Source organism: Rhinoraja longicauda, chromosome 7 (genome assembly GCF_053455715.1).
Source record: "Rhinoraja longicauda isolate Sanriku21f chromosome 7, sRhiLon1.1, whole genome shotgun sequence".
In the NCBI taxonomy this organism is placed as follows: domain Eukaryota; kingdom Metazoa; phylum Chordata; class Chondrichthyes; order Rajiformes; family Arhynchobatidae; genus Rhinoraja; species Rhinoraja longicauda.
The window spans coordinates 73,336,479-73,357,025 of NC_135959.1; the positions used below are offsets into that span (position 1 = coordinate 73,336,479).

Genomic DNA, 20,547 nt, shown 5'->3' on the forward strand with positions numbered 1-20,547 from the left:
CCCCCCCCCCCTGTCCACCCCCCCTGTCCACCCCCCCTTGTCCACCCCCCCCCCCCCCCCCCCGTCCACCCTCCCTGTCCACCCCCCCCCCCCTGTCCACCCCCCCCCCTGTCCACCCCCCCCTGTCCACCCACCCCCCCCCCCCCTGTCCACCCGCCCTGTCCACCCGCCCTGTCCACCCCCCACCATCTCCGGTTCCCCCCCCCCCCCCCCCCTCTCCCTCTCCCACCGCTCGTGGTCATGGTCATGGTCACGGTCTCAAGATCATGGTCTCAACACGACCCCAAACGTCTGGGGTCTTCCCATTCCCTGCACAGATGCCGCCTGTCTGGGGCAGATAGGGTAGACAGTCAGATCCTTTCCCCCAGGGTGGGACTGTCATTGCTTTAAGGCGAGGGGGGCAAAGTTTAAAGGATATGTGCGAGGCAAGTCTTTTCACACAGTGGGTGTCTGTAAAGCGTTGCCGGGGGCTTTGTTGGGTCAGATACGACAGTGGTGTTTAAGGGGCTTTTGGATGAGCACATGGATATGGAGGGATTTGGATCATGTACAGGCAGACTAGAGTTGGCCTTGACATCAAGTTAGGTACAATCTATATGGGCCGAAGGGCCTGTTTCTGTCCTGCACTCTGCTGCCTGACCCAATGAGTACTTCTAGCAAAAGCTTGTACTTCAGGTTCCCATTAAATCTTTCCCCATCCACATTAAGCCTATGTCCTGTGTCCTATATCAGTCTGAAGAAGGGTCTCGACCCGAAACGCCAGCTATTCCTTCTCTCCTGAGATGCTGCCTGACCCGCTGAGTTACTCCAGCATTTCGTATCTACCTTCGATTTGAACTAGCATCTGCAGTTCCCCCCCCCCCCCCTATTAATCCTATCCCTTGATTCCCCAAGTCTGGGCAAAAGACTGTCCATCCATTCAACCTGTCTATTCCCCTCATGATGTTATGGGAGGCGGGAATGGTGAAGGAGGGAGGGTTTGTTCAGGAAGGTAGGTCCCACAGGAAGAGGCTCCATTCACAGCTGAACGTTCAGGTTAAATGCCAGGAAGGAGTGTGTGTTGGAATCAACAACGTCTGAGAGACATTGCCAGGATGTTTCGTGAAACTTCGCGCGGGTCTGAGAGAGGAAGCTGGACAAGAGTGTTGAATAGGAAGCAAGGGCGGTAATTGTGACAAGCAGTCCAGGATTTCCCACCACCCCTGTGCCTGCATAGTGCCACTGAAGGGGCTTTTGGATAGTGCAGGAAACAGAGGGATATGGGTCACATGCAGGCAGGGGAGATCAGTTTAGCTTGGCATCATGTTCAGAACAGAAATTGGGGGCTGAAGGGCCTGTACTGTACTGCTCTATGCTACGTGATGTTCCCACAACACAATCACCTGGCCATATCAGATTAACACTACTCTGAATTATTTTACTCGTGAGTCTGGCACATGGACTCATTTTAGGCCCAATTAATATGTGGTCAGAGTCCTTCAGCCCAACTTGCCTATGCTGACCAAGATGCCCCATCTACGCTAGTCCCACCTGCCTGTGTTTGCCCATATCCCTCTAAATCTAACCTATCCATGTACCTGTCCAGTATCTTTTAAATGTTGTTATAGTACCTGCCTCAACTACCTCCTCTGGCAACCCATTCCATATGGGAAAAAGTTGCCCCTCAGATTCCTATTCCTTTCCTCTCTCACCTTAAACCTACAGTGCTCTCCATAATGTTTGGGACAAAGACCCATCATTTATTTATTTGCCTATGTGCTCCACAATTTGAGATTTGTAATAGAAAAAAACACATGGTTAAAGTGCACATTGTCAGATTTTATTAAAGGCCATTTTTATTCATTTTGGTTTCACCATGTAGAAATTACAAGTGTTTATACATAGACCCCCCCATTTCAGGGCACCAAAATGTTTGGGACACAGCAATGTCATGTAAATGAAAGTAGTCATGTTTAGTATTTTGTTGCATATCTTTTGCATGCAATGACTGCTTGAAGTTTGTGATTCATGGACATCACCAGTTGCTGGGTGTCTTCTCTGGTGATGCTCTGCCAGGCCTGTATTGCAGCCATCTTTAGCTTCTGCTTGTTTTGGTGGCTAGACCCCTTCAGTTTTCTCTTCAGCATATAAAAGGCATGCTCAATTGGGTTCAGATCGGGGATTGACTTGGCCACTCAAGAATTGACCAATTTTTGGCTTTGAAAAACTCCTTTGTTGCTTTAGCAGTATGTTTGGGATCATCTTCTTCTTGCATTTGAGGCAGAAGTTATGAAGCTGCTTCTGCTTCTGCTGTCTCTGTTTGTTGTCGTTTGCCTGACTGAGGTCAGTTGACAGGGCTCACCACGGGGAGGTCGACAACGTGAGCTCCTTTGGGTTCATTGTCTTGCTGAAGAATGAACTGCCGGCCAATGAGGCATTTGTTTGAACTTCACGGTAACTGCACGGTAGCGCAGCGGTAGAGTTGCTGCTTTACAGCGAATGCAGCGCCGGAGACTCAGGTTCGATCCTGACTACGGGTGCTGCACTGTAAGGAGTTTGTACGCTCTCCCCGTGACCTGCGTGGGTTTTCTCCGAGATCTTCGGTTTCCTCCCACACTCCAAAGACGTACAGGTATGTAGGTTAATTGGCTGGGTAAATGTAAAAAAAAAAAAAATTGTCCCTAGTGGGTGTAGGATAGTGTTAATGTACGGGGATCGCTGGGCGGCACGGACTTGGTGGGCCGAAAAGGCCTGTTTCCAGCTGTATATATATGATATGATATATGATATAGGATATGTCTATACACTTCAGAATTCATTATGCTACTACCATCAGCAGTTGTAACATCAATGAAGATAAGTGAGCCAGTACCTTCAGCAGCCATACATGCCCAGGCCATAACATCCCCACCACCGTGTTTCACAGATGAGGTGGTATGCTTTGGATCTTGGGCAGTTCCTTCTCACCTCCATACTTTGCTCTTGCCATCACTCTGATATAAGTTAATCTTCGTCTCATCTGTTCACAAGACAATTTTGCCAGAACTGTGGTTGCTCTTTTAAGTACTTCTTAGCAAACTGTAACCCGGCCATCCTATTTTTGCGGCTAACCAGTGGTTTGCATCTTGCAGTGTAGCCTCTGTATTTCTGTTCATGAAGTCTTCTGCAGACAGTGGTCATTGATAAATCCACACCTGACTCCTGAAGAGTGTTTCTGATCTGTCGGACAGGCGTTTGGGGATTTTTCTTTATTATAGAGAGAATTCTTCTGTCATCAGCTGTGGAAATCTTCCTTGGCCTGCCAGTCCCTTTGCGATTAGTAAGCTCACCAGTGCTCTCTTTCTTCTTAATGATGTTCCACACAGTTGATTTTGGTAAGCCTAAGGTTTGGCTGATGTCTCCAACAGTTTTATTCTTGGTTCTCAGTCTCATAATGGCCTCTTTGACGTTCATTGGCACAACTTTGGTCCTCATGTTGATAAACAGCAATAAAAGTTTCCAAAGTTGATGGGTGCTGAGAGCTCTCTTATACCTGCATTAAGGAGGCAATTAAACACACCTGAGCAATTACAAACGCCTGTGAAGCCATGTGTCCCAAACATTATGGCGCCCTGAAATGGGGGGGACTATGTATAAACACAGTTGTAATTTCTATATGGTGAAACCAAAATGTATAAAAATACCTTTTACTAAAATCTGACAATGTGCACTTTAATCACATGTGATTTTTTTTCTATTACAAATCTCAAATTGTGGAGTACAGAAGCAAATAAATAAATGATGGGTCTTTGTCCCAAACATTATGGAGGGCATTGTATGTCCTCTGGTCTTGATTCCCCTACTCTGGGTAATAGACTTTATGCTTTCAGCCTATTTATCCCCCTTAGAATTTAAACTCCAATCATTGGTGATTATTCATGGTCGTGCTCATCAGAAATTGATTGCTCTGAAATCTTTTCTTCATTTTTCTTGTTCTCTGATACATCCCTCACAAGCAATCTATGTAAACTGTTTAAAATGTGAACTTTGAGTGGATCAAGTTGACTGGAGACTGGCTTTCGTGGTGCAGGGAACTCAACAGAAAGCCGAGGTGGACCATGGAGTTGTACAGGTTAGTTTAGTTCAGTTTATTGTCACGTGTACTGAGATACAGGGGAAAGCTTTTGTTGTGTGCTAAGCAGTCAGCAGAAAGACAAACACATGATTAGGCAAACCCAACTACTCAATGACCCAATTCACCATGCAGGTCCCCTTTAAACCTGACCCGCTGAGTTACTTCAGCACTTTGGGTCTTTATTCGTAAACCAGCAGTATCTACTGGTTTAATATATCTTATTGTATCCTCTGAAGTCCATAGTTTTTGGCTGATTTGAAGTCTTAGTCACGCAATGCAAATGCAACAAACCTGACCTTTCATCTACTTAAGACACAAAAAGCTGGAGTAACTCAGCAGGCCAGGCAACATCTCCGGAGAAAAGGAATAGGTGACGTTTCTGGTCGGACTGAAGAGGGGCCTGAAGAAGGGTCTCGTTTCTATGTTTCTATGACCCGAAAACATCACCTATTCCTTTTCTCCAGAGATGCCTATCTTTGGTTTAAACCAGCATTTGCAGTTCCTTCCGACAACTTCCATTTATTTCTTTGGAGAACTTCAAACTATCTTTAATCAGACTTTACTGGACTATATCTTGCATTAAAAGTTATTCCCTTTATCCTGTAACTGTTCACAGTGAACGGCTTGATTGTAATCATGTATAGTCTTTCCACTGACTGGATAGCACGCAACAAAAAGCTTTTCACTGTACCTCGGTACATGTGACAGTAAACTAAACGAAACTGAAGCAAACCAGTTTTCTTTGCATTACTGACGGGATTATGCAGGGCTTTGGGAAGATGTGATATTTTGTAGTCTTGGGCTGTCCTGGTTTATCCTGCTCCTCCATCTGCTTGCCCTGCTCCTCCCCGCCCTTCCCCCTCCCCATCCCCCTCCCCATCCCCATCCCCGGCAATCTGGGCTTCGCTTCCATTTCCTTTTGTCAAGGTCCAGCCCTTCCGTTAGTTTCAATCTCTCCCTCACTTACTACCAGAAGCCAGTTGATTCAGGTGCCACTATGCATTCCTTTTTAACCAAGTGTTGACTTTCCGCACCACAGGCAAAGAAAAATAAAAGCAGCAAAGACAAAATAGACAATAGACAATAGGTGCAGGAGTAGGCCATTCAGCCCTTTGAGCCAGCACCGCCATTCAATGCGATCATGGCTGATCACTCTCAATCAGTACCCCGTTCCTGCCTTCTCCCCATACCCCCTCACTCCGCTATCCTTAAGAGCTCTATCCAGCTCTCTCTTGAAAGCATCCAACGAATTGGCCTCCACTGCCTTCTGAGGTAGAGAATTCCACACCTTCACCACTCTCTGACTGAAAAAGTTCTTCCTCATCTCCGTTCTAAATGGCCTACCCCTTATTCTTAAACTGTGGCCCCTTGTTCTGGACTCCCCCAACATTGGGAACATGTTTCCTGCCTCTAATGTGTCCAATCCCCTAATTATCTTATATGTTTCAATAAGATCCCCCCTCATCCTTCTAAATTCCAGTGTATACAAGCCTAATTGCTCCACCCTTTCAACATACGACAGTCCCACCATTCCAGGAATTAACCTAGTGAACCTACGCTGCACGCCCTCAATAGCAAGAATATCCTTCCTCAAATTTGGAGACCAAAACTGCACACAGTACTCCAGGTGCGGTCTCACCAGGGCCCGGTACAACTGTAGAAGGACCTCTTTGCTCCTATACTCAACTCCTCTTGTTATGAAGGCCAACATTCCATTGGCTTTCTTCACTGCCTGCTGTACCTGCATGCTTCCTTTCAGTGACTGATGCACTAGGACACCCAGATCTCGTTGAACATCCCCTCTTCCTAACTTGACACCATTCAGATAATAATCTGCCTTTCTATTCTTACTTCCAAAGTGAATAACCTCACACTTATCTACATTAAACTGCATCTGCCATGTATCCGCCCACTCACACAACCTGTCCAAGTCACCCTGCAGCCTTATTGCATCTTCCTCACAATTCACACTACCCCCCCCAGCTTAGTATCATTTGCAAATTTGCTAATGGTACTTTTAATCACTTCATCTAAGTCATTAATGTATATCGTAAATAGCTGGGGTCCCAGCACCGAACCTTGCGGTACCCCACTGGTCACTGCCTGCCATTCCGAAAGGGACCCATTTATCCCCACTCTTTGCTTTCTGTCTGTCAACCAATTTTCTATCCATGTCAGTACCCTACCCCCAATACCATGTGCTCTAATTTTGCCCACTAATCTCCTATGTGGGACCTTGTCGAAGGCTTTCTGAAAGTCGAGGTACACCACATCCACTGACTCTCCCCTGTCAATTTTCCTAGTTACATCCTCAAAAAATTCCAGTAGATTTGTCAAGCATGATTTCCCCTTCGTAAATCCATGCTGACTCGGAATGATCCTGTTAGTTATCCAAATGCTCAGCAATTTCGTCTTTTATAATTGACTCCAGCATCTTCCCCACCACTGATGTCAGACTAACTGGTCTATAATTACCCGTTTTCTCTCTCCCTCCTTTCTTAAAAAGTGGGATAACATTTGCTATCCTCCAATCCACAGGAACTGATCCTGAATCTATAGAACATTGAAAAATGATCTCCAATGCTTCCACTATTTCTAGAGCCACCTCCTTAAGTATCCTGGGATGCAGACCATCAGGCCCTGGGGATTTGTTAGCCTTCAGTCCCATCAGTCTACCCAAAACCATTTCCTGCCTAATGTGGATTTCCTTCAGTTCCTCCATCACCCTAGGTTCTCCGGCCCCTAGAACATTTGGGAGATTGTGTGTATCTTCCTCAGTGAAGACAGATCCAAAGTAACGGTTTAACTCGTCTGCCATTTCTTTGTTCCCCATAATAAATTCCCCTGCTTCTGTCTTCAAGGGACCCACATTTGCCTTGACTATTTTTTTCCTCTTCACGTACCTAAAAAAACTTTTGCTATCCTCCTTTATATTATTGGCTAGTTTACCCTCGTACCTCATCTTTTCTCCCCGTATTGCCTTTTTAGTTAACTTTTGTTGCTCTTTAAAAGAGTCCCAATCCTCTGTCTTCCCACTCTTCTTTGCTATGTTATACTTCCTCTCCTTAATTTTTATGCTGTCCTTGACTTCCCTTGTCAGCCACAGGTGTCTCTTACTCCCCTTAGAGTCTTTCCGCCTCTTTGGGATAAATTGATCCTGCAACCTCTGCATTATTCCCAGGAATACCTGCCATTGCTGTTCTACCGTCTTCCCTGCTAGGGCCTCCTTCCAGTCAATTTTGGCCAGCTCCTGTCTCATGCCTCTGTAATCCCCTTTCCTATACTGTAATACTGACACTTCCGATTTTCCCTTCTGCCTTTCCATTTGCAGAATAAAACTTATGTTGTGATCACTGCCTCCTAATGGCTCTTTTACCTCTAGTCCCCTTATCAGATCAGGATCATTACACAACACTAAATCCAGAATTGCCTTCTCCCTGGTAGGCTCCAGTACAAGCTGTTCTAAGAATCCATCTCGAAGGCACTCTACAAACTCTCTTTCCTGGGGTCCATTTCCAACCTGATTTTCCCAGTCTACCTGCATGTTGAAATCTCCCATAACCACCGTAGCATTACATTTGTGACACGCCAATTTTATCTCCTGATTCAACTTGCTACTGTTTGGGGGCCTATAGATAACTCCCATTAGGGTCTTTTTACCCTTACAATTCCTCATTTCTATCCATACTGATTCAACATCTCCTGATTCTATGTCACCCCTTGCAAGGGAATGAATATCATTCCTTACCAGCAGAGCAACCCCACCCCCTCTGCCCACCTGTCTGTCTTTTCTATACGTTGTGTACCCATGAATATTCAGTTCCCAGCCCTGGTCCTCTTGTAGCCATGTCTCAGTGATCCCTACAACATCATACTTGCCCATGACTAACTGAGCCTCAAGCTCATCCACTTTATTTTTTATACTACACGCATTTAAGTACAACACTTTAACTTCTGTATTTACCTCCCCTCTCACACCGATCACAAATGGCCCTGCCCTTAATCTCTTTTCCCCTCTAGAACTTCTGTTCCCATTCTTCCGAGAGTCTTCTGCAATATCTCCTGTATTCCCTTTAACCTCATCTTCAAATTCACAATTTGTTAACCCCTCCCCCCCACTACTTAGTTTAAAGCCACAGGTGTCGCACTAGCAAACCTGCCTGCCAGAATGTTTGTCCCCCTGCTGTTAAGATGTAACCCGTCCCTTTTGTACAAGTCACCCCTAGCCCAGAAGAGATCCCAGTGGTCCAGAAATCTAAATCCCTGCTCTCTGCACCAGCCCCTCAGCCATAAATGCATACCCTCTATCTCTCTATAGAGGGGCAACACAAGAACCTGAGAGAAAAATGAAACAGCTTTACTGGGTTTTGTAGATAGTGAAAACATATAGAGATGAACATAGAACAGTACAACACAAGAACAGGCCCTTCAGCCCATAATGTCTGTGCTGAACATGATGCGTCGACTGTCTAATAAACTAAATCTCTTATCTCCTACACACAATGCACATCCCTCTGTATCCATGTGCCTATCTAAAGTCCTCTTAAATACCACTATCATATCAGCACATTCCAGGCACCCACCACCCTCTTTGGTATGTGGTAAACTCATCTCTAATTTTTAAACTTTGCCCCTCTCACCTTAAAGCTGTGCCCTGTATTCTTTGATATTTCCATGCTGGGAAAAAGATTCTCACTGTCTACCCTATTTATGCCCCTCATAATTTGATATACTTCTGTCAGGACTCCCCTTAACTTCCGGTGTTCCAGCGAAAACAATCTAATTCTGCCCAACCTCCTCTCCCTGTAACGAACACCTTCCAATCCAGGAGAGATGAGTTTACCACATACCAAAGATGGGACATTGGTTACAGGGCAACACAGCGGTACAGTGGATAGAGCTGCCTCACAGCTCCAGAAACCCCGGTTCGATCCTGACCTCGGGTACTGTCTGTGTGGAGTTTGCATGTTCTCTCTGTGACTGTGTGGGTTTCCTCCGATTGCTCCGATTTCCTCCCACATCCCAAAGACTTGCTGGTTTGTACGTTAATTGGTCCTCTGTAAATCTTCCCTGGTGTGTAGGGAATGTATGAGAAAGTGGGATAACATAGAACTAGCGTGGATGGGTGATCGATGGTCGGCGTGGACTCAGTGGACTCAAGGACCTAGTGCCATGCTGCATCTTTAAACTAAACTATTGCTGCAATTGCAAATAAAAGGGATATGATTATAAATATATAATAGAAAAACATTCCATATGCAGGATGTTGACAATTCAAACTTGTGGAAGACTTCTGCCATAAGATTCACCTTGAATTTATTGTTTGTTCCAACAGATGTACATCATTTGGAACACAGTAATGAGTTGCTGATAATACTCGTAAGCACTTGCTTATGCTGTGTCCATCCAGACAGCATCCTGTTGACGTTCAGCTTCCACCGTTCCACCACGTGACCTTGGTAAGTGTCTGAATTTCACTTTGCGGTGGTCCCAGTCTCTCGTACTCGGCACAATCCCTGGGCCGCAAGCAGAATACGGTGCAGACCGTCACTGGTGAGTTCTCAGTCTTGTGTCAGGAACAGGTTTGGGTAAAAGCGCAGGCTTTCCACAGAATCGTCACGGCAGAGGTGGCCGAACTTCTCAGCGAGCAGCAGCCTAGGGTTCAAACAGGCAGATGTGGAAGCGTGTTCAGCACCATTCACCAATGGCAAGCCCAGTGACCATTACTCACCTCTCCTTGGCCAGCAGAACCGAGATGCCCACCAGCTTGGCGTACTCTTCAGAACTGAGGAAGCCTCGCTCTGACACCTGCACCCAGGGGGAAGAGAAATCATATCACTTGTTGACCAGTAGTTAGCCAGCAGAGAAAAAGGAACATTAATGTACATATAGAAGGTATTTATTCACAAAATGCTGGAGTAACTCAGCAGGTCAGGCGGCATCTCGGGAGAGAAGGAATGGGTGACGTTTCGGGCGACCCGAAACGTCACCCATTCCTTCTCTCCCGAGATGCTGCCTGACCTGCTGAGTTACTCCAGCATTTTGTGAATACCTTCGATTTGTACCAGCATCTGCAGTTATTTTCTTATACTACATTAATGTACATATAAATACCTCTGATAATTTAGTCAAAGTCACACAGCACAGAAACAGGCCCTTCTGCCCAACTCGTCCATGCCAACCAACATGCCCCATCTACATTCGTCCCACCTGCCTACACTTGGCCCATATCCCTCCAAGATAGACACAAAAAGCTGGAGTAACTCAGCGGGACAGGCATCATCTCTGTAGAGAAGGAATAGGCGACGTTTCGGGTCGAGACACTTCGTCTGAGGAAGGGTCTTGACCCGAAACGTCACCCATTCCTTCTCTCCAGAGATGCTGCCTGTTCCGCTGAGTTACTCCAGCTTTTTGTGTCTATCTTTGGTTTAAACCAGCATCTGCAGTTCCTTCCTACACACATTCCTCCAAACCTATTCTGTCCATGTATCTGTCCAACTGTCTTTTAAATGTTGTTATAGTACCTGCCTCAACTACCTCCTCTGGCAGCTCGTTCCATATACCCACCGCCGCCCGTGTGAAAAAGTTGCCCCTCAGGTTCCTATGGAATATTTTCTCTCTCACCTTCAACCTGTGTCCTCTGGTTTTCGATTCCCCTACTGGCATGGAGGTGACACTCGTGCAGATGAGGCATTTGGTCGACACGGGCAAGTCGGGCCGAAGGGCCTGTTTCCACGGTGTAAGACTCTATGACTACACATTACGGTGTTTATATATTCAGTATCTTTCATCTGATCACGTTGTCATTTAGATGATGATGATTTATGGTCTGTGCTGAACATTCAACTGTGGCTACAGTGAACCTCTGGGTATTCACTAACGCGCTGATCGTAGACGAGAGATCCCTTACCGTCTCCAGAGCCGATGCAATCATTTCATCTTCATTATGCGACTGGAGTTGAACCACCATCACTCCACTGTCAAAAACACGCAATCTGCACAACAAATAAATCTTCTGTGAATTGAAACAAGACCTGTTTTCTAACTTGCTCTCCTCTCTCCAACCCTGACATTAACTCTCTCCAACCCTTCCCATCCCTTCCCTGACTACATCTCCTTCTTCCACCTGCCCCTCCACTTCTCCTCTCAGTGCCACCTTCCCACCTTCCGCACGTGATGTCTACAGATTTCTGTTTCCCGCAATAAAGCTTAGTTTAATTTAGATTCAGCATGGAAACAGGCCCTTCGGCCCATCGAGTCCACACCGACCATTCACGTAAGTTCAATGTTATTCCACTTTCTCATTCACTCCCTAAATACAGAGGCCAATTTAACCTACGAACCAGCGCGTCTTTGGAATGTGGGAGGAAACCGGGGACCTGGAGGAAACCCACACCATCACAGGAAGAACTTGCAAACTCCGCTCAGACTGCACTCGTGGTCAGGATGCAACCTGGGTCTCTGGCGCTGTAAGGCAGCAGCTCTACAGTTGCGCCACTGTGCAGCCTAAAGTCTGAAGGGTCCCGACCAGAAACGTTGTGTGTCCATTCCCTCCACAGAGACAGCCTGACCTGCCGAGTTCCTCCAGCACTCTGTGTTTTTCTCCATGTTCCAATGCCTACAACTACATGTGTCTTCCATCGCCCTTCACTGTGACGGACAAGGTCATCACCAGATTATCTGCACAACTGCCTTCCCACTCTCTCCCTTTCCCAGATTGAAGAGAAATGTCTGATACCATCATTATCGCTTGCCTTTAAGGAACTATTCAAATGTTTCATAGTACAATAAACTCTATGACACAATCTTGCTAATGTTGTTTCCCATGTTCAATTTTTTCCAGTAAAGAAATACTCCGATGTGTCAGCTGAACGTACGATTCCAATGCTTTCATGTCTCCAACATTCCCGTCAAACTCGGGAAGCTGAGTCTCTGCGCATCCCTCTGCAACTGGATACAATAGACAATAGGTGCAGGAGGAGGCCATTCGGCTCTTCGAGCCAGCACCACCATCCAATGTGATCATGGCTGATCATTCTCAATCAGTACCCCGTTCCTGCCTTCTCCCCATACCCCCTGACTCCGCTATCCTTAAGAGCTCTATCTAGCTCTCTCTTGAATGCATTCAGAGAATTGGCCTCCACTGCCTTCTGAGGCACAGAATTCCACAGATTCACAACTCTCACAACGTGTCCAACCCCTTAATAATCTTATACGTTTCGATAAGATCTCCTCTCATCCTTCTAAATTCCAGTGTATACAAGCCTAGTCGCTCCAGTCTTTCAACATATGATAGTCCCGCCATTCCGGGAATTAACCTAGTAAACCTACGCTGCACGCCCTCAATAGCAAGAATATCCTTCCTCAAATTTGGAGACCAAAACTGCACACAATATTCCAGGTGCGGTCTCACTAGGGCCCTGTACAACTGCAGAAGGACCTCTTTGCTCCTATACTCAACTCCTCTTGTTATGGCCAACATTCCATTGGCTTTCTTCACTGCCTGCTGTACCTGCATGCTTCCTTTCAGTGACTGATGCAATAGGACACCCAGATCTCGTTTTCCTAACTTGACACCATTCAGATAATACTCTGCCTTCCTATTACCACCAAAGTGGATAACCACACACTTATCCACATTAAACTGCATCTGCCATGCATCCGCCCACTCACACAACCTGTCCAATTCACCCTACAACCTCATAGCATCTTCCTCACAGTTCACACTACCACCCAGCTTTGTATCATCTGCAAATTTGCTAATGGCACTTTTAATCCCTTCATCCAAGTCATTAATGTATATTCTCGCCTTCCTCTTCAACAGACCACAATCAGTGGGGATTGGCCACAACACTTTACACTTTTAGATGATCTAGAATGATTAATTTATTGTATCCTTGATTATGTACATTTATCTGTGTGTTGTTGTGTTTAAGCTGCAGCAAGTAACAATGTCTTTGTTAGGTTGCCGGTACATATATGACAATTAAATACTCTTGAGTCTTGCTGCGATACATTAATAAATGCAAGAAATCAAATTGATTGAGTGTGTTGAATGGGCGACCAGCTCGTTAGTGAATGGGGAATACAAGCATCAATTGACATTGCCATCTACTGACCACATGCACACGTGTCCACTTGCCTCATTGGTAGCTTCAGAGCCTCGAACATTTTACAAGCATTCACTAAATCTTCTGGTGAGAGAAGCTGATGGAAACAAGATACAATCGTTACCCAAGGAATTGTTATTAATAGGAACAAGTCATGGTGCTATACTGCACAGAAATAGACCCTTTGGCCCATCTTGTCCATGCGGACCAAGTTGGCATTCTGGGTGAGTCCCATTTGCCTGCATTTGGCCCATATCCCTCTAAACCCTTCCTGTCCATATATATATCTGACTAAATGTCTTTTAAACGTCGTAATTATATCCACTTCAATAGCTTCCTCTGGCAACTCGTTCCAGATACGGACTACCGTCTGAGTGAAAAAGTTGCCCCTGAGGTCCCTCTTAAATCTCTCCCCTCTCACCATAAGCCAATGCCCTCTAGTTTCAGAATCCTCTACTCTGGGAAAAAGACTGTGAGCATTCACTTTATCCGTGCCCCTCATGATCTTGTACACCTCAATAAGGTCACCCCCTCAGCCTCCCACGCTCCAAAGATAAAAGTCCCAGCCTATCCAACCTCTCCATGTAACTTAAGCCCACAAGCCCAGGTAACATTCTAGTGAATCTATTCTGCACCCTTTCCAACTTAACATAGAAACCTAGAAACATAGAAAATAGGTGCAGGAGTAGGCCATTCGACCCTTCGAGCCATTCAATATGATCATGGCTGATCATCCAACTCAGTATCCTGTACCTGCCTTCTCTCCATACCCCCTGACCCCTTTAGCCACAAGGGCCACATCTAACTCCCTCTTAAATATAGCCAATGAACTGGCCTCAACTACCCTCTGTGGCAGAGAATTCCACAGATTCACCACTCTCTGTGTGAAAAAAAACACAGAGACATCCTTTAACGACATCCTTCCTAGAGTTGTAAAACAGATAGAAATATATTGCTTTACAATTTTTAAACAAAATGAATAGTGATACTTGAACAACTGAATTTGGCACACTTTGGGTGCTAGTTTTAATGAATGACTGAGCTGCAACGTTGGCTGGTCAAAAACAATAAAGTACAATGAGAAAAGTCTGTTAACAGTCTGCCGTTAGGCTTGGGTGTAAAGTCTCTGAACGCCAGCTTTAATGGGTCCAGTTTACATGTGATGTTATTCTATGAAGAGTGGGAAACAATTTGCACAGTGTGGCATTACCTCCATTCCTCGTGCGCGGTTTGTTAAACAATAGACCTCGGTCAGAGCCATCATTCCACCTTGTTCCTGTCAAGTTCAAAAGTGGCATCAAAATAATTGAAGAACTGTGTGAACATTTCTTCACCACGTACAAAAATGACACCATCTCCCAGTTGCTAACTATTTTAACTCCCATTCCCATGCTGACCTTTCTGTCCTGGGCCTCCTCTACTGTCAGAGAGAGGCCACATGGAAACTGGAGGGCCAGCACCTCATATCCGCTTGGATAGCGTACAGCCCAATGGCATGAATATAACCACCCTCCTCTCCCCTCTTCCCCTATCTCCCCCCTCTTCTTCCCCCTTCCACTTCTCCCCTGTACCCCATCTGGCCGCATCTATTTCTTGCTCCCCCCCCCCCCCCCCCCATCTTCCACTTTCCTTCCTTCCTCTAGCTTCACAATTCGCAACTATTCAATCCTTTTGTTTCGCACCTTCTGTCTTCATCTCCGGCCTCTGCCCAATAAACTACTCTCACCTATATCTATCTATTACCTGCCAGGCTTCGTCCCACCCCTCCTCTCTTCCAGCTTTCTTCCGCTTGACCCACCCCCGCAATCAGTCTGATAAAGGGATCCGACTTGAAACATCACCACGTTCTCCAAAGATGCTGCCGGACCCGCTGAGTTACTCCAACCATGAGTGTTTGTTTTACAAAGACAACGGGTTTGGAACAAATCGATTTTCAGTCCAAATACACACTGGTTTCATTTGGGATTCAGAAATTTGGTGGGCCCAAGGGCCTGCTTCCGTGTTGTATCTCTAAACTAGACTATTCAGTTGAGTTCCAGCCCTGGCAAGTGGGGTGGGGGGGAGCCACGCAGATTTGCTCACCTCCAAGGGTGCGTGCAGCATCTCCACCAGTTGCTTGGCCAGTTGCATGTGGTAGTGCGTTCCCGATCCATGCGTTTCCCTGGTGACTGGATCTGCTATGCCCATGCTCAGGAGGTAGGATTTGAAACGGATCGTCTGGGCCACAGAAAACACACCTTTTAGTTTCACAAATTTTTATACCTTGGTGTTTTGTGCAATGTAAGTGCCGGGATTTAACGCAGTTCCTGGTTTTTAACAAATAGCGGAGTTTGGAGGGGAAAAAACCTTTCTGTTGGGTTCAGCTGATCTGTTGCGAGGAGCATGTTTCATCACCGAGCTGCCAGAGGAGGTAGTGGAGGCGGGTACTATAACAACATATAAAAGCCGCCTGGACAGGCGCATGGATAGGAGATGTTCAGAGAGAAATGGGCCAAATGCGGGCAGGTGGGACTAGTGTAGATGGGGCATCTTGGACGAGTTGAGCCAAACGGCCTGCTTGTATGCAGTGTGACTCTGCAACGTGGGCCTAGAGGCAGCAGTGTGTCGCAGGGAGAGGAATGATCACATCAGCCATGATCACATTGAATGGCGGTGCTGGCCTACTCCTGTGTCTATTGTCTATGAAGCCTGGTCGGAGATGAGCTGGTTGGAGTGAGATGGGGAGGGTGGAGCAAGGGCAGGCAGACATTCTGCTGGGACAGGGACAGCATTATGGATCAACTGAGTCACGTTCCAGCTTTGGTAACAGGAACGATGCTCGTGGCTGTGCTCAGCGTCTATGTAACTCTCAACGTGAACGTCTGTTGATTTGTGTCTTACCTCATCCTCAGAAATAGCTCCCTGCTTATCCTTGATTTTGTTCGCTATTGACTTCGACAAGTCAACCATCTCTTTGGCCTAAAACAAACGCGCTTCGGTCACCATAGCACCCACAGAACACAGGACAATGCAAGTTGGAGGAACAGCACCTCATATTTCACTGGGCAGTTTATAACCCAGCTGTATGAATATTGATTTCTCTAACTTCAAGTAACCCTTGCTTCCCCTCTCTCTCTGTCCCTCCCCCACCCTAGGCCTCCGACTAATTTCACTGTCGTCCTGATTAATATTACTGTTTGCATGCCTCGTTCTCACCTTCTGAAGAACAGTCTTCACCAGAAACATCATCTGTCCAGTCCCTCCACAGATGCTGCTCGACCTTCTGTGCAGTAAAATAACTGCAGATGCTGGTACAAATCGAAGGTATCACAAAATACTGGAGTAACTCAGCGGGTCAGGCAGCATCTCTGGAGAGAAGGAATGGGTGACGTTTCCGGTCGAGACCGTTCTTCAGACTGAGTTACTCCAGCATTTTGTGATACCTTCTGCTTAACCTGCTGATTTCTTCCAGCATTTTTGTGTTTTGCTCAAGATTCCAGCACCCGCATTTCCTTGCGTCTTCAAAGCTAAATTTAAATTCTGAATTTCTATGTTGCAAGGCAAAAGCGATATTGCGAATTTATGGATTTTTTTTCGAAATGAGAATAATCAGCTGATCGTGTGAGGAACTAACGTTGGCCGTTTGTCTCGGACTATAACTTGACTGCAGCGTTCTTGGAAAGAGTAAAGTAGGTTTGAGAAGTCAAGCAACTCAAACATTGAAGGCCAATATGATATAGGTAACATGCTGGAATAGGAGACACAAGGAACTGCAGATGCTGGGATCCTGAACAAAATACTAAGTGCTGGAGGAACTCAGCAGGTCATGCGGCATCTGTGGAGGGAATGGACAGACGATGTCTCTGGTTGGGACCCTTCTTCAGGCTAATGGAGTAGGGGGAAGAGCTGGGAAAGAGAGGTGGGGGCAGGACAAAGCTTGGCAAGTGATAGGTGGATACAGGTAAGAGGGGTGATGGGCAGGTGGGTGGAGTAAGTGACAAAGGCTGGAGGTGAGAAGGAGACCAAAGGGTGTCGGATAAAGAGAGAAGAGGAGGTGAGGAATGTAGAGACGGAGGGAGGGACGTGGGTGGAAGGGGAAAGAGGGGGGATAAGATGGAAATGGGGGCCTGGGGAAGGGAGATATTCAAACAGGTTAGGTCCTGGTGGCTGCTCTCTTCACAAGGTAAAATTAAGATAATCTCAAGGCTTGTGGCAAGATAACATTTCTGTCTGTTGTTCAGCTAAGAGAATCCCAGAACAGATTTAGAGATCAGGACACATCTCACGGCATTTTGTTTGAGCTGTCACCCTGTCAGAAGGATGAGAGGAGATCTTATCGAAACGTATAAGATTATTAAGGGGTTGGACACGTTAGAGGCAGGAAACATGTTCCCAATGTTGGGGGAGTCCAGAACAAGGGGCCACAGTTAAGAATAAGGGGAAAGGCAATTTAGAACTGAGATGAGGAAAAACCTTTTCAGTCAGAGAGTTGTGAATCTGTGGAATTCTATGCCTCAAAAGGCAGTGGAGGCCAATTCTCTGAATGCATTCAAGAGAGAGCTGGATAGAGCTCTTAAGGATAGCAGAGTCAGGGGGTATGGGGAGAAGGCAGGAACGGGGTACTGATTGAGAATGATCAGCCATGATCACATTGAATGGCGGTGCTGGCTCGAAGGGCCGAATGGCCTCCTCCTGCACCTATTGTCTATTGAGAGAATGATTACTTGAAGTTTACTATCATTACAAATGAAGGGAACCACTTATTACCTTATTCTATACAAAGTGAAATGAAAATTGCAGGCAGCGCTCAGGTCAGGTAGTGCTTGTGGGGAGAGAAGCTCAGCCAATGCAGGCCCAAGGAACCACAGATGCTGGTTTACAAAAAAAGCCACAAAGTGCTGGAGTAATTCAGAGGCTGCATATCTGGAGAACATGGATAGGTGACGTTTTGGGTCGGGACACTTCTTCAGACTGATCTCCATGTTGTCCAGAGATGCTGCCTGACCCGCTGAGTTACCAGAGCACTATGTATCTTTTAGCACAGCTAATGCATCAGGTCTGCTTCTCTCTCCACATATGCTGTCTGACCTGCTGTCATTTTCCAATGTTTGCAGTGTGAAGACCAGGTGCCTTTTCTGTGATCGTATGCATCTGGACTTTCACATTTTTGGAATTTGTAATATTACAAAATTACAACATGACTACATTTTTTTTTTAAAGTGATTAATTAAGTTATGTGGTCAGGCCCTTAAACAGGTTATCGAGCGGCGATCCACAGTGGACTCTGACGGTGAGGAACAATGTGGGCACCTTGTGGTCTTCTCCACAAGAAGACCACTACTCTGGAGTGGTTGGTTTGGGACACCAGTTCTTTAAAGCTCACATGACATGAGCAGACGAGGAGGGTGGGAACTTACCTTTTTCATTAACTTACTGAGGTCTTCAAAGGCCTAGAAAAACAGATCAGTTTACAATCACACGTTTGCAGACAGTAATAGTCAGAATTACAAAACACACAATTACTGCTGCAATTAATTGACATTAAAATGCAAACAGAATGTTGGATGAGAGCCCAGGTCAAAATGCATTTTTAAAAAAAAGACTTTTGGACATATAGCGATATTTTTATTTTAATTTTAATTTTTTTAATTTAAATTTATTATTATTTTTAAATTATATATATTTTTAGAGATACAGCGCAGAAACAGGCCCTTCGGCCCACCGGATCTGCGCCGTCCAGTGATACCCGCACATTAACACTATCCTACACACACTAGGGACAATTTTTACATATTACCCAGTCAATTAACCTACAAACCTGTACGTCTTTGGAATGTGGGACGAAACCGAAGATCTTGGAGAAAACCCACGCAGGTCACGGGGAGAACGTACAAACTCCGTACAGACGGCGCCCGTAGTCAGGATCGAACCTGTCTCCGGCGCTGCATTCACTGTAAGGCAGCAACTCTACCGCTGCGCCACCATGCCGATAGGAAGGGTTTAGAGGATATGGGCCAAATACAGGCAAATGGGACTAGCCCAGTAGTCCTATCCAAAAGCCTTTTAAACACCACTATCGTATCGGCCTCCACCACCACCCCCGGCAGAGCATTCCAGCACCCACCACCCTCTGTGTAAAAAGATCTTACCCTCACTTTCTTTTAAATCTCTTTTCCACTTGAAAATCTATTTAGTTTATAGATATACTAACAATACTCCTAAACTATTTTCTGTACTCATGCATCTTTCTCGTTCTGCATTTCAGACTGAGTTTGGCTTGATTGTATTCATGTACAGTGACTGATCTGATTGAATAGCATGCAAACAGAAGATTTTCGTTGCACCTCAGTACACGTGACAATAATAAAAATAGATCTATTGCTCTTAGCTATAAATTAACCTATTGCTTATCGATAAAATTTATTGGTATTGGTTTAGATTTTAGATTTAGAGATACAGCGCGGAAACAGGCCCATCGGCCCACCGAGTCCACGCCGCCCAGCGATCCCCGCACATTAACACTATCCTACACACACTAAAAACAATTTTTACATATTACCCAGTCAATTAACCTACAAACCTGTACGTCTTTGGAGTGTGGGAGGAAACCGAAGATCTCGGAGAAAACCCACGCAGGTCACGGGGAGAACGTACAAACTCCGTACAGATGGCGCCCGTAGTCAGGATCGAACCTGAGTCTCCGGCGCAGCATTCGCTGTAAGGCAGCAATACCGCTGAGCCACCGTGCCACCACGGTATAATTATTATAAACAATAATTTATTATTGTTGCGTCTACCTAGATCGCTGCTCCCACCCTATGGAACTCATTACCCCAAACCGTCAGAGACTCCTCCTCATTTACCACATTCAAAACATCACTGAAGTCTCACCTGTTCAGTACTGCCTTCAACCACTGAAGCTCACCTCACCTTCTGTCTCCTTTCTCTGTTCGTTTACTTATTTATCTATTTATTCACTTCCCTATGTTTTTTAAATCCCTGTAAAGTGTCTTTGAGTGTATGAAAAGCGCTATATAAATGTAATAATAATAATAATAATAATAAGCATTTATTTTATATAGCGCCTTTCCAGAAGCTCAAAGCGCTTACATAAACAATCAAACATAAAAACAAACAAACTATCCTAACGGAGAAGCGGCGAATAAACAACGCCAGCGTCCTCTCACGTCAGGGTCCGGCAGTAGACAACAAAAAGCACAGGACACACAGATACAATTTTTACACAATTTTTTACACAAACAGCCATCACAGTGATTGCTCTAGGCACACCCTCACTGTGATGGAAGGCAAAGTCTTATCTCCTCCTGATTTCTTCTCCCGTGGTGCATTATTATCATTATTAGA

General features: G+C 45.7%; 1 protein-coding gene across 1 annotated transcript in view; it reads right to left on the minus strand.

Annotated features, from left to right (window-relative positions):
• Nucleotides 1-3,413: 3,413 nt before the first annotated feature.
• vps36 (vacuolar protein sorting 36 homolog) overlaps nucleotides 3,414-20,547 on the minus strand; it is a 44,968-nt gene continuing 27,834 nt past the window's right edge. Inside the window, exons 7-15 of the mRNA XM_078402875.1 lie at nucleotides 18,600-18,632; nucleotides 16,084-16,161; nucleotides 15,286-15,420; nucleotides 14,414-14,479; nucleotides 13,236-13,300; nucleotides 11,004-11,088; nucleotides 9,825-9,901; nucleotides 9,403-9,748; nucleotides 3,414-3,511 (exon numbers count right to left, since the gene is read on the minus strand). Of these exons, the coding sequence (XP_078259001.1) occupies nucleotides 9,655-9,748; nucleotides 9,825-9,901; nucleotides 11,004-11,088; nucleotides 13,236-13,300; nucleotides 14,414-14,479; nucleotides 15,286-15,420; nucleotides 16,084-16,161; nucleotides 18,600-18,632 (633 nt within the window). The 3' untranslated portion in view covers nucleotides 3,414-3,511; nucleotides 9,403-9,654. The remainder of the gene's footprint in view (nucleotides 3,512-9,402; nucleotides 9,749-9,824; nucleotides 9,902-11,003; nucleotides 11,089-13,235; nucleotides 13,301-14,413; nucleotides 14,480-15,285; nucleotides 15,421-16,083; nucleotides 16,162-18,599; nucleotides 18,633-20,547) is intronic.